General features: G+C 46.8%; 1 protein-coding gene across 1 annotated transcript in view; it reads right to left on the bottom strand.

Moving 5' to 3' along the window:
• LOC120941019 (syndecan binding protein) overlaps window positions 1–12,905 on the bottom strand; it is a 63,460-nt gene extending 50,555 nt beyond the window's left edge. Inside the window, exons 1-2 of the mRNA XM_040354246.1 lie at window positions 12,733–12,905; window positions 61–122 (exon numbers count right to left, since the gene is read on the bottom strand). Coding sequence (XP_040210180.1) covers window positions 61–111 — 51 coding nt within the window. The 5' untranslated portion in view covers window positions 112–122; window positions 12,733–12,905. The remainder of the gene's footprint in view (window positions 1–60; window positions 123–12,732) is intronic.
• Window positions 12,906–14,510: the final 1,605 nt, after the last annotated feature.

The raw sequence follows: 14,510 nt of genomic DNA, 5'->3' as shown, positions 1-14,510 counted from the left end.
CAATCGGGGGGGGGGGGGGGGGGGGGGGGGTAACCCATATGACAAAAAACACACACATACCTGAATGACTCGGTCAACTTTCAAGTCTTCTAGAGATGGATACAGAGACATTGTTCTTATTCCTGCCAAGAAAAAGAAAAAACCTTACCTTTATTATAAATATAGATATTACACAAAAACATTGGTGTACACAAGTGGAAAAACAATCTAATGCTTTGTAGAAAATCCAGCAAAACCATTTTCTGGTTACTACCACGACTCTGACATTATACCCATGCCAACTGCTCCATAAAATGCTGAAGGTCAAATTACCAATACATCAATAGCCAATGACCTCCGTAAAGTATTTTACCCCCTATACATCTCACCTGTTCCGCCATGGACGGATGGGAACGTATCCCCATCCGTCTGATTTTGGCGGATCGGATGTCAGCAGACATGTCTCCGCTGACAACCGACCCTCCATAGGCATGCATGGAGCGGCCGTTCAGGTCCGCCGCCAAAACTGACAGGTGGACCTGAACGGTCCGACTGTGTGAAAGGGGCTTAACTGGCAATTACGCAATCATGTAACAATGTACGCAAATAATTATTTTTTTTACTTTTTTTGTACACATAAAGAGCTTTCTTTTGGTGGCATTTGATCATCTAAAAACGATAAAAAAAAAAAAAAAAAATCCTTCGTGAATTTAGGCCAAAATGTATTCTGCTACATATCTTTGGTAAAAAAAAATAAAAAAAAGTAAAGAATCCCAGAATATCATTTGGTTTGCGTTAGGTTATAGCATCTGGTATAAATTAGATACTGAAATGATACTAGTAATGGCGGTGATCAGCGATTTATAGTGCGACTGCAATATTGTGGAGGCCAATCTGGCTGGGGTGTACACCAACATCAATAGTGACACCAATACAGTGATGAATGCCATTACTATACACTGCCAATGTACCAAAGACAGTGGCTATAAAGGGGTTAACATCTATGTTGTGCAGAAGGTTTTTGATCTAAAAGGGGTTGTAAACCTGTACGTTTTTTCACCTCAATGCATTAAGGTAAAAAACCTCTTGTAGTGCACCAGCCCCCCAGAGCCCTCTCTTTCACTTACCTGAACACGATCGTTCCTACGCCGGGGACAAGCACACCTGTTCCAGCCGTTGTCTCGGGTCCCGATTGGATAGATAGCAGTGAAGCCAAGAGAAGAGGAGGAGCAGCACTGAGGGACCCCAGAAGAGGAGGATCAGGGCCACTCTGTGCAAAACCAACTGCACAGCGGAGGCAAGTATGACTTTTTTTTTTTTTTTTTTTTAAACAAAACTTTTAGATATCCTTTAATCATGCATTAAATTAAAAACGCCTTGTGTGCACAGCAGCAGCCCCCTTCGGCCCCTTCTAATACCAACTGGAGCCCATCTCTAGCCAGCGATGTCCACGAATGTCTTGGCCATCCGGGACTCACCCTTCTGATTGGCAGAGAGACAGCAGTGGTGCCATTGACTCCCACTGCTGTCAAAGTCAGTTAGCCAATCAGGAGAGAAAAGGGGGCGGGGCCAAACTGCAGTCTGTGTCTGAATGGACACATGAAGCTGCAGCCTGGTTTAGGTGCCCCCATAGCAAGCTGCTTGCTGTGGGGGCACTCAACAGAAGGGAGGTGCCAAGAGCACCGAAGAGGAACCAGAAAAGGAGGAGGATCGGGACTGCTCTGTGCAAATCCACTGCAACAGAGCAAGTATTTTTTATAAAAATTAACACAGAGCTTTTGCAATCACTTTATTTAATAAAACAAACTTCTAGCCACTATACGCCAATATAAAACTGCTTAAATCCTTACTGAAACAGTAAAGCTCATATACATAGAAGTAGAGTATCTGAGGGTAAAGGAAGGTCCTGCCCAGTGCACTGTGTCTGCCATATACTGTTCTTTATTCTCAAATCCTCCAACTGAAAACCAAAATCTAACAGCCATGTCATAACATACATTGGTTTAATATAAATTGCTTGGAGGTAATGGCAGGCTTAACAAAACAATATATATTCTAGAAGTATGTATCACATTTCATTCCACAAAAGTAAGCTCATTTAAAAAATTAAAACAAACTGATAAGTCATGAATAAAAGTGGATATGTCTAAATACACACACAAAGAAAAGGATTAGGTGGTCAGCTGATCTCTGGCAGATGATAGTCATATGATAATCACGTAGAGCGCAAAAATCCAACACGTTGCATCACAGCTATTTACACAATCTGCTAAAGTCCCAATAAGTGAGACAGACAACTAGATTTACCTCCACCAACCAAACTGCAGGATAAACTATTCTTTTGAACATAATACAGAGATATGCGATAAACACAGCCTTGTATTCTGATAAATTACCTAGTTTATAATTTTTCATTATAGCTTAGTTGGTCAGCCGAGATGCTGACCTGCATACAAAATGCATTATTTGTTTACATATCAGGAAATACAGTGCAGCACACATACAGCTCGGTACGTACCCGAGAGCAGTGACTGTGTGAGGAGCAATGCCTTATGGGACATGCAGTTCTGGGCTGATCCTGCCTGTTCCTGTCTTCCCATTTAAACTGACCAAGTTTATCATGGCTGCTGATCCATAATACTGTGGTCAGTTTATGTGCCTCGGTTACCCCTCCCTCTCATTCCTGTAGCCTGTGTAAGAGAACCGGATCTCCTCCCCTCTGCTGCCTGTATAAGGTGGGGCCATACATTATACAATTTTCCAAAAACCATATACTGTATTTATCGGGCTATAACGCGCCCCGGCGTATATCGCGCACCCCAAAATTTGAAGGAAGATTCCTGCGAAAAAAAAAAAAAATTAGTTTGGGTGCCCCTCGTCGGTGTCTTGCCCGTCGTCCATTGCGTCCTGCCCGTTGTCCAGCGCGTCCATTGGCGGCCTCGTCTGGTCCGGCGGCCATCCCCGCTCGATCCCCGCGATCTGTTCGAACCACTGCGCCAACATATACCGAGCGGAGTACACTCGTGTATAGTCAGGCGGGCTAGGCTCCTCTTGCGTAAACGACATACAGGACGCACACGACGTGACCACGAGAGGAGCCGAGCCTGCACGACTATACTGCGCTCGGTATATATGTCGGCGCAGTGGTTCGAACAAAGCGCGAGAAGCGGGTATCGGCGTATATCGCGCACCCACGATTTTGCCCTGTTTTTCAGGGCAAAAAAAGTGTGCGGTATACGCCGATAAATACGGTAATATAAAAGGTAAAACCTAAACACTTTAAATTTGTATGCAATCAGGCAGGCCCCTGCACTATAAAGTTGGAGTTCAATCTAAAGAAATTGAATAAGAAAATTGTATAACGTACGGCCAGCTTAAAGTGGAGCTCCGCCCTGAATTTTTTATTTATTTTTCAAAAATCCCCCCCAAAAAAAACCACACACACACACACACACACACACACACACACACACACACACACCGGTTGCTATGAGGAAGTCCGTGATCTGCCTCATCGTCCGCGGTGAATGAATGACTTGTATAGCGCTACACATGCGAACTGAATCGCCTCTAGACGCGTTTTGCAGCCAGTGTCTTCCTGGCTGGTGCGGTCATTTACCCCGTAGGATCTCGACACGCTTGGGACACACACATACAGTGGGGATCGAAAGTTTGGGTACCCCAGGTAAAAATTTGTATTAATGTGCATATCGAAGCCAAGGAAAGATGGAAAAATCTCCAAAAGGCATCAAATTACAGATTAGACATTCTTATAATATGTTACAAAAAGTTAGATTTTATTTCCATCATTTACACTTTCAAAATTACAGGGGAAAAAAATGGCATCTGCAAAAGTTTGGGCACCCTGCAGAGTGAATATCTTGTACTGCCCCCTTTGGCAAGTATCACAGCTTGTAAACGCTTTTTGTAGCTAGCCAAGAGTCTTTCAATTCTTGTTTGAGGTATCTTTGCCCATTCTTCCTTACAAAAGTCTTCCAGTTCTTTGAGATTTCTGGGCTGTCTGTCACGCACTGCTCTTTTAAGGTCTATCCATAGATTTTCAATTATGTTGAGGTCAGAAGATTGTGAAGGCCATGGCAAAACCTTCAGTTTACGCCTCTTGATGTAATCCCCCGTGGATTTTGAGGTGTGTTTAGGATCATTATCCATTTGTAGAAGCCATCCTTCTCTTTTACTTCAGCTTTTTCACAGATGGCATCAAGTTACCATCCAAAATTTGCTGAAATTTTATTTAATCCATTTTTCCTTCTACTCGTGAAATGTTCCCTGTGCCACTGGCTGCAATACAACCCCAAAGCATGATTGATCCACCCCCATGCTTAACAGTTGGACAGAGGTTCTTTTCATTAAATTCTGTGCCCTTTCTTCTCCAAACGTACCTTTGCTCATTCCGGCCAAAAAGTTCTATTTTAACCTCATCGGTCCACAGAACTTGTTTCCAAAATGCATCAGGCTTTTCTATATGTTCATTTGCAAAGTTCAAACGCTGATTTTTGTGGTGAGGACGTAGAAGAAGTTTTCTTCTGATGACTCTTCCATGAAGACCATATTTGTACAAGTATCTCTTTATAGTGGAATAGTGTACCACAACTCCAGTGTCTGCCAGATCTTTCTGGAGGGATCGTGCAGTCAAACGTGGGTTTTGAATTGCTTTTCTCACAATCCTGCGAGCTGTTCTGTCTGATATTTTTCTTGGTCTTCCAGATCTTGCTTCAACTTCCACTGGTCCTGATGACTGCCATTTCTTAATTACATTCTGAACAGAGTATATAGACATCTGAAAACGCTTTGCTATCTTCTTATAGCCTTCTCCAGCTTTGTGAGCGTCAACTATTTTCAGTTTCAGTTTTCTAGACAACTGCTTAGAAGAACCCGAGGTGCTGATTGTTGGGGCAATGTCAGATGAGTCTGGGCATTTAAAACCTTTGAGATTGACATCACCTGACATCACCTGATCTTCCCAGACGATGATTGAGAACAATCCATGACACTGGCAGGTCTCAGCTTTGCAAAGGGGGCAGTGCATACTATAAATTCTGCAGGGTGCCCAAACTTTTGCAGACGCCATTTTTTTTTGTTTTTGTTTGTTTTCTGTAATTTTGTTTTTCTGTAATTTTGAAAGTGTAAATGATGGAAATAAAATCTAACTTTTTTTGACATATTATAAGAATGTCTAATCTGTAATTTAATGCCTTTTGGAGATTTTTCCATCTTTTCTTGGCTTCGTTATGCACATTAATACAAATTTTTACCTTGGGTGCCCAAACTTTCGATCCCCACTGTATATACTGGGCCAATTTGGACAGGATCGAATTAACCTACCAGCATGTCTTTGGAGTGGATCTTCTTCCTCCGTCCTCCTGTGAATGGGGCGTGCTGCCTTCTGGGAACTGTGTATATCCCAGAGAGCATCCAGCCCATTCACAAAAAGCTGCATGACTCACGCATGCGCAGTAGGAAAAGGGCAGTGAAGCCGCATGGCTTCACCGATTGTTTCCCTTACTGAGGATGGTGGCACCAGGAGCTGCTAGCATCGAGGGATCGACTCGGGGCAGCCAACATCGCGGGCAAGTAGGACAGGCATGTGTCCTGATTAGAAGTCAGCAGCTACAGTGTTTGTAGCTGCTCACTTAAAAAAGAAAAAGGATGCGGGTGAAACCTAGAGCTGCACGATTCTGGGAAAAATGAGAATCGCAATTCTTTTGCTTAAAATGAAGATCACGATTCTCAAAAACTTTGACTGTGGTAACATTCATTATATTATAAGGGACAGTGGTTGCCGGTATTTTAAGTCCACACTCCTCACAGGCTCACATCACATGCCCCCCTTTAATAGCCTGACTGCAGTGTCATCTTCAAGGTCTGGGGTAGCTGACTTTGGTAATATGGGTAGCCGACTCAGTATGTGTGGTAATATTCATAATATATTATAAAGGGGGACACTGACAGTGGTTGCCGGTATTTTAAGTCCACTCCTCACGTGCCCCCCTTCAATAGCCTGACAGACAGGCTATTAAAGGGGGGCATGTGAGCCGAGGAGTGGACTTAAAATACCGACAACCACTGTCCATTATTATGAATATTACCACAGTCTTGAGTCAGCTACCCATATTATCAATATTACCAGTCAGCTACCCCAGACACTGGGTAGCAGACTGTGGTAATATTCATAATAAGGGACAGTGGTTGCCTGTATTTTAAGTCCACTCCTCGGCTCACAGGCTCATATGCCCCCCCTTTAATAGAATGACTGCAAGGTCCGGGCCTGGCTGGGGTAGTTGACTCACTGTGGTCACAGGTGTTCATGATATATTACGTACATTGTATTCACTGCTTAACGCAAGGAAGTTCACTCAACTCACTGTGTTTTGGAGAATGTAGTGGCGGGTGACACCTGCTGCGCACACACACACGGGCTGGTTACCTTCTGCTGCCTCCTGGTCATGTCGGTGGGCTGTTTGGCATTGGAGGGATAGGCGATACACCTCATAATGAAGACCGAGCTGTAGCCGGCTCCTTCTCTCCCGTTCCTCCCTCTGTGCCCCCTCCAGCTCCTCTCTGCCCTCACTATTGGACGGACTGGCCGGTCTGGTGAGGGTGGTGCCTCTGGAGTCCCGGGAAGGCGCATGTAGTGTGCGGTGCCCTGCTCCACCGCCGTTTCTAACGTTTATCCGGCGGCCGAGAAGCGTGGTGGTACCGCCCACGCATCACGCTGCATCTGATAACAGACGTCAGTTTCGGTTGCTGACGTCTGTTCCTTTATCCGCCATTTGCGTTCCACGCTGGTTCCGTGGATACGGCGGAGAGATAACAAAAAATAAATAAGAAGAATCGCCGCACATCCAGCCTGGAGATCACAGGGGGGGGGGAATCGAGATTGCGATCTTCAAACGATTAATCGTGCAGCTCTAGTGGAACCCTGCTTTAAGTCTACTCCCTGCAGCTGCTTCAGTTCTTGTAAAGTTAAAACAAACATGTATTAAAAAAAAAAAAGGAGAAGTACAGCCAAAGCTTGTTTCTTGTCCGTCTGCACACGCGGGACACGTTTTTAGCCAACAGCGGACTAAAGTTCACCGACGGCTGATGTCACAAAGCCGGTCCAGGCTGGGGAAAGACCACAAGCCGCTGAGAGCCTGAGCTAGCCGCTCCCACCCCCTCCACAGCCAAGCATTCCATTGAGTGGGGGGGGGGGGGGAGAGCAGACCGCAGTTACTGACAAGTCACCAGCTCTCTGCTCACAAAGCTCCAAGAACTGAGCAATTAGCAGTGTTTGAATGCTCAGTGCTCACCCATAAAACCCTTTCACACTGGTGCAGCAGGTCTGTTGGCGGTAAAGCGCAGCTAGTTTTAGCGGCGCTTTACCACTGTATAAGCTTTTAACCCCCAAGAAGACATTAACACGTTGTGGCTGCCCAGTCATTTTAATGGGCAAGGGCGGTGTAGGAGCGCTGCATACAGTTTAAGCGCTTTACAGGCACTATTTTTAGCTCTAAACGCCTGAAAACTGTCTCAGTGTGAAAGGGGTCTAAGGCTCCATTTACACCTAGGTGTTTGGAATCATGGGCGGAAGTGCCACGATTCTGCCTGCAATTCCAAAATCGCGGCAAAACAGACTCTGCTGAACAAACCTATAGCTCTAATCAACGGAGTACAATTCTCCTGAGCTCTTCAGAACAAAATTAAACCAAAAAAAAAAAAAAAACCACACACACACACACACACACACACACACACACACACACACAATCCCCTGCCAGTGAACAGAGCTGCGTATTGTACAATCACAGAGCTCTGTTCCGTGAATCACTGAGCAGATCAGCGATTACTGACAGTCAATCATTAGGCAAGACCCACTGATCTGCTTGTGCTGTGACAAGTGATCACATAACCTCTATTCTCAGCTGCATAAGAGCTGGGGGAGAAGTAGCAATGCACTGATCTTCCCAGTGAATGGCTATGTGGGGGGATGCCAGGTCAAATCTCATTATTGGAGGAGGGTAGGCCTAGTTTCCAGCAGAGCTAGAGAACTGACCACGCTGTGCTCTCATGCATAGTGTGGTAAATTTTTAACAGGAAAGCACAGGACTGGCAGGAACACCAGGTATTTCACACACAAGCAGCAAAGAAAAACAAGAACATGGTACAGCAGGAATATGAAGATATATCTCTATCATTTTTGGGATATGCATTATAGCAGGAATTTCAAAAAAAGTTTTTTGAATAAATTGTCGCTCTTTGTTTATAGCGCAGAAAATAAAATCCACAGGGGTGATCAAAATACCACCAAAAGATGATCAGCACATTGATCATCAGCCCCCATCAGATGTGCCATGCATCTGCCAACCAGTGTCCAGCAATGTCTCAACATTAAATTATGCCAGTTGACACCACAGTGCCAATCACTGCCCAGCTGTAACCTGTCAGTACCTCATTAGTGCCACCTGTCAGTGCCCATCAATTCTACATATCAGTGCCCATTAGTGAAGGGGAAAACAAAATTGTATGATAGAAACTAAGAAAAACTATTTATTTATTTTAATTGTCTTTTTTAGTTTGTTTAGCAAAAAATAAACCCCCCAGAGGTGATCAAATACCACCAAAAGAAAGCTCCATTTGTGGGACGAAAATATGACCGTGCAATTGTCATTCAAAGTGCGACAGTGCTGAAAGCTGAAGATTGTCCTGGGCAGGGAGGGGTGCAAGTGCATTGGTATTGAAGTGGTTAAGGGGGGAAATCCTTCAGGTATTATAATCCACCTCTACTTTGTCCTTTATGCCAAGATAATCTGTGCACCTTGGTATGTTTCCCCCAGGAGTTAAAATTTCATAAAACATACTGTATTAAGAAAAATACATGGTGCAAAATGGCAAGTCAGCTGATGACAGCTAAAAACCTCAGTATAGAGTTTCAACTTCCTTAATTGGAAATACTGTCTGTGTTCCTGATGTGGATATTCACTATTTGTTCTGATGACTAATATCTCAGACTGAAAGGGGAAATCCAAAATTTGCCAGAAAAACAGGAGTATTGGGAAATCTCTTGAAATATTTCTAAAGCCGTTTTTTTTTTTGTTTTTAATTTATGTCCTGGTAAAACATTCCTTCACTTTCTGCCCTTGTCGACAAAGCAGGAAGCGAGAGGTAATCTCTTTTGAATTACCGGCAGGTAAATCTATTCTTAGTTGTCACTGAAACAAGTGTCCCTGCTGGGAGATATTCCCCTCCATCCTTGTTTTGCTGCCAACTCAGAACTTTTGGATTTTTCCCCCACACTTTTAGTCCCAGTGAAAATGGTCATAAAAACAAAGGAGGGTGAATCTGCTCAGTGGGGGATGCAGACAGCAATACATTTTTTTTTTTTTTTTTACTGCCATAACAATCCTGGCTAATTCTAACATTCAGAAAGACAATCCTTGTATTGGAGTCCCAATCACTCAAAACATCCAGACCCTGAAAAAGGGGGACATTTTTGAACCCCTAAAACACTTTGGCTTTTTTAGGTTTGAATTGTTACAAATATTAGACTACCAAATTCTACTAAATGTGGATTCTTGTTCTGGTGGCAAGTAGGATATCCTTGACTTCCTGTTGTGCCTCCAAGACAGGAAGTGAAGAGAAAATTTCCCCAACTGGAAAAATAATGCCTCGTTTCCACTGAGCGGATCGGTTCGGGTCGCTTAGAATGGAACAGGTTAGAATGGTCCGGTCTATTCTGCAGAGCATTTCCACTGCAAATCGGACCATCCGGGACCATGCAAGGTTTCGAAAAAAAAGCCTAGCACATCCACCAATCAGTGAGATGTATTTGTAGGTCCGCCCTAATGGAACCGTTCCATTCTCTATGGCCCCACATCTGAAGCAGGACCCAGAATGGTCCGGTACGGTTCGCTTTTATGGCACGCTTTCATAATGGAAACACCCAAAAAAGCGTACCGTACCGAACCGATCCGCTCAGTGGAAACGAGGCATAAGTTCCCCACTCTATTCAAACAAAAGTTTTGGATTTAGATAAGTTTGATTTACTTAGAACTACACAGATATGATTGTGCGACTCAAAACAAACCGAAAAAAAACGTTTTTATACCGCATAGAATAAGGGACGGTTATAACCCCCTTTTGTATCCACTTTGTTATAATGAACACCAGGACATAAATAATTAATCCCCCCAATAGAAACAGAGCAATAAAAGCTTGACAGGGATTTTTGGCCCTTACCGTTCTAGCTTAAAAATAAATAATACGTTTCATATTTCCTTCACTGGTCAGCTTGTAGCTCTTCACTATCCCCTTCTTCCTCCTCCTCTTTTCCTGCCCCGTTTGGGTTTCTTCACTAATCAGCAAAAGTCTCACCGCACCGCCCCCCCCCCCCCCCCCTTACTACTCCTGTTAACACAAATTGGAGACTCTGTAGAGCCCATGTTTTCAGAAAACCGTACAAGGAGCACCACCTGTACCCCCTCACAGGGCCTGGGCAGATGTACCCAGACTATATTATCGTGATGACACGGTTCCTGGACTGAATCCCGTGACTTCAGACCGCTCTCCACTGAAAATAGGTCTCACGAATTGTACACCTGTGACCCATAGGAGAAGCCCAACCAAAAAAACAAGCTCAAGCTGGACTTCTCCTCCTAACAGCCCAAGTGCTGCAGTGGGTGGAGCATGACGGGAAAGCCCAGTCCCATCAGGTCTGCTCTCATCTTGTAATTGACAGCAAGCAATGGGCAGATTCTTGAGCCAACAGCAGCCTGTGTATTGGCTATGGATCCCCCCCAGCCTGTGTATTGGCTATGGATCCCCCCCAGCCTGTGTATTGGCTATGGATCCCCCCCCCCCCACTGCCTGCTGTCAATCACAAGGGGAGAGGACCTGATGGGAACTAGTACCTGTAAACCCTCCCCCAGATAGAAAACTCTATGTGACCTCTTCAGCGGAGGAGAGGGAGTGCCACTGTACTGAGGTCGGAGTGCCCACACTCAGTGCTCCCCACACACTCAGTGCATGCACCACTATCTACAACCGTTACACAAATCTGTCACTCACACCAACACTTATTATATGGAGGCGCATTGGATTATCGCAGACACTCCTGATAATTCCAGGCTCTGTGTGTGTCCACCATCAGGGTATCTATGCAGTCATGTGACTACCAATCTTTCCCTTTTTTCTGCCATCACTGTTGCCCGTGGGCTGGAATTCTGGAGCCAGACGGTGACATGACTGTGCTGCGTTGTCAGTCAGTGAGCACACACACACCGCCCAGGTCATGTGATCACATAGAAAGCCATAGAGGCCATGTATTTAGAGGTGGATTCAGTAGACAATGTCTGTGGGTAGAGGGTATGAGGGCGCAGATATGGTGGGAGGGCGGTACGAGGTGAAAAATATAGTGGGGCCAGATTTATTAGGGGACAGATATGGGGGGGGGTATAAGGGTACACATATGGTGGGGGGGTGTAAGAAGGAACAGATATGGTTGGGAGGAGGGGTATTGGGGGGACAGATATGGTTGGGAGGAGGGGTGTGTGAGCAGACACTATGGGGGGTATGAGGGGACAGATATGGTTGGGGGGGGGGTATTAGGACAGATATGGTGGGGGGGGGCGTATGAGCAGACAGATATGGGGGGTATAAGGGAACAGATATGGCTGGGGGGGTATTAGGAGGACAGATATGGTGGGGGGGGGGGGGTATTAGGAGGACAGATATGGTGGGGGGGGTATTAGGAGGACAGATATGGTGGTGGGGGGGGGGGTATTAGGAGGACAGACAGATATGGGGGGTATGAGGGGACAGATATGGCTGTCGGGGGGGGGGGGGTATAAGCACACAGATATGGGGGGGTATGAGGGCACAGATATGGTTTGGGGGGGATATAAAGGAGGACAGATATGGTGGTGGTGTGAGGGGACAGATATGGTGGGGGGGGGGGGGTATTAGGAGGACAGATATGGTGGGGGGGGGGTATGAGGAGGACAGATATGGTGGTGGGGGGGGTGTATGAGCAGACAGATATGGGGGGGTATGAGGGGACAGATATGGTTGGGGGAGGGATATAAATGAGGACAGATATGGTGGTGGTGGGGGGGGGTGAGGGGACAGATATGGTCGGGGGAGGGGTATTAGGACAGATATGGTGGTGGGGGGGGGGGGTGTATGAGCAGACAGATATGGGGGGCATGAGGGGACAGATATGGTTGGGGGAGGGGTACTAGGACGACAGATATGGTTGGGGGGGGGGGTATGAGCGGACAGATATGGGGGGTATGAGGGGACAGATATGGTTGGGGAGGGGTATTAGGACGACAGATATGGTTGGGGGGGGGGTATGAGCGGACAGATATGGGGGGTATGAGGGGACAGATATGGTTGGGGAGGGGTATTAGGACGACAGATATGGTGGGGGGGGGGGGGTATGAGCGGACAGATATGGGGGGGGACAGATATGGGGGGTATGAGGGGACAGATATGTTGTGGTGTGAGCTCTCTCTCCTTTCACTAGAAGTTGGATTTCTATAATCTCCATCGTGCTGGCCCAGTCACAGTACATCTCTCTCCCTCTATGACTCGGGTGGTAGAAGAAGGAAAACAAAGCCCCACCTGCATACAGTGAGTCTGCGCACTACACAGGCCGCCGGAACCTCTCCACTGCCTGAAAAGAAAAGTGTAACCGGACCCGACCCCACTCCCTGCCCTGACCGGTTACAGACACCCAAGCGGCGAGAGACTTACCTCTGTCACACAACGGAGACCGTTACTCTCAGCTGGAATGCACTCACAACGCCTTCCAGGGAAAAGTAATGACGTCAGAAGGTTGCGGTGCCAGTAAAGACAAAGCGAGAACCGGAGGTGGGGCCAGGGAAGAGACGTCACCCAAGGAAACGAGACTCGTGACCGCCGCCTCGGGGAGTGTGTCAGTGGGAAGAGGGGAGGCGGGAATTGCTGATAGAGCACGCCCCTCTCCTTCTAAGACTTTCACTTCGTGGATGTGACGTAGGCGGTCAGGAAGTAGCCACCGAAATCTTGCATTCCACATGTATTTTTACCACTAAACTGAGCTTATATAGGGAAATACAGTATTTAGAAATCCGTGACACTGTTTTGATGTTGAATTTTAAAAGCAGCGGCAAGCCTGCTGATCTCACAGGTTTGCTGATCTGACAGAAGACCGCTGCTTTTAAAATTCAACATCAAAACAGTGTCATGGATTTCTAAATACTGTATTTCACAATAAAAGCTCAGTTTAGTGGTAAAAATAGTCTCCCGCATTTGGCTGCGTCTCTTCCGCGAGCCCGCCACAGGGCAATCTCCCAGCATTGTCATGCCCCCTCCCCTGGCTACAGACAGTAGACAGAGCAGCTGAATGGAGTACGGCTGCGGCTGCTCTGTCTGTAGCCAGGACAAGGGGCGAGACAAAGTTAGGAGCGCTCCGCTGGTGGACACTGATGAGGTGGCACTGAAGGGAAGGACACTAATGGGAGGCACTGATGGGCAGCACTGGTGGCACTGATGGACAAGGATGGGCTGCACTGGTGGGCACTGATGAGTTGGCACTAATGGGCTGCACTGGTAAGCACTGATGAGGTGGCACCGAAGGGCACTGATGCGCTGCACTAGTAGGCACTGATGGGCTGCACTAGTGGGCACTGATAGGCTGCACTGGTGGGCACTGATGAGGTGGCACTGATGGGTATTGATAGGCTGCACTGGTCAGCACTGATGAGGTGGCACTGATGGACACTGATAGGCTGCACTGGTCAGCACTGATGAGGTGGTACTGATGGATACTGATAGGCTGCACTGGTGTGCACTGATGAGGTGGCACTGAAGAACACTGATAGTCTGCACTGATGAGGTGGCACTGATGGAAACTGATAGGCTGTACTGAAGGATACTGATTGACACTGATAGGCTGCACTGGTGGGCACTGATGAGGTGTCACTGATGGACACTGATAGGCTGTACAGATGGACACCGAAAGGCTGCACTGAAGGACACTGATTGATACTGATAGGCTGCACTGGTGGGCACTGATGAGTTGGCACAAATGGACACTGATGGTCACTGATAGACTGCACTGATTGACATTGATGGCCTGGGCTGGTAGGCAATGATGAGGTGGCATGGATGGACTCTGATAGGCTGCATTCAATTGGCACTGGTAAGGCTGCATTTGATTAGGGAGGGGGTGGCACCTTCCTGAAATGATCGTTCTTACGGGCAGCAAGAGGGGACTCCCGCCGCGCTCCGGTGCTGCTAACGACTCACCGCCGATCAGTGAGTCAGAGAATGGATCTGCCGGCCCCAGATGTTCACCATAGAGATTTCCGGTGGACGATCCCGCCTGCACCGGAGGCACACGGCCGAATGATGCGCAAGCTGTTTGACAGCTCTTTTATAACTGACGGCGGGACCACCTGTGACATGGACGCGTGACCCCACCCCCTCTGATGCAACGGGGGTTTTCCGTGACACGTCAGAGGGGGCGGGGTCACATGTCATGCGTGTAA

The sequence above is a fragment of the Rana temporaria genome, chromosome 5 (assembly GCF_905171775.1).
Source record: "Rana temporaria chromosome 5, aRanTem1.1, whole genome shotgun sequence".
In the NCBI taxonomy this organism is placed as follows: domain Eukaryota; kingdom Metazoa; phylum Chordata; class Amphibia; order Anura; family Ranidae; genus Rana; species Rana temporaria.
This window is presented reverse-complemented; position numbering and strand designations above follow the sequence as displayed.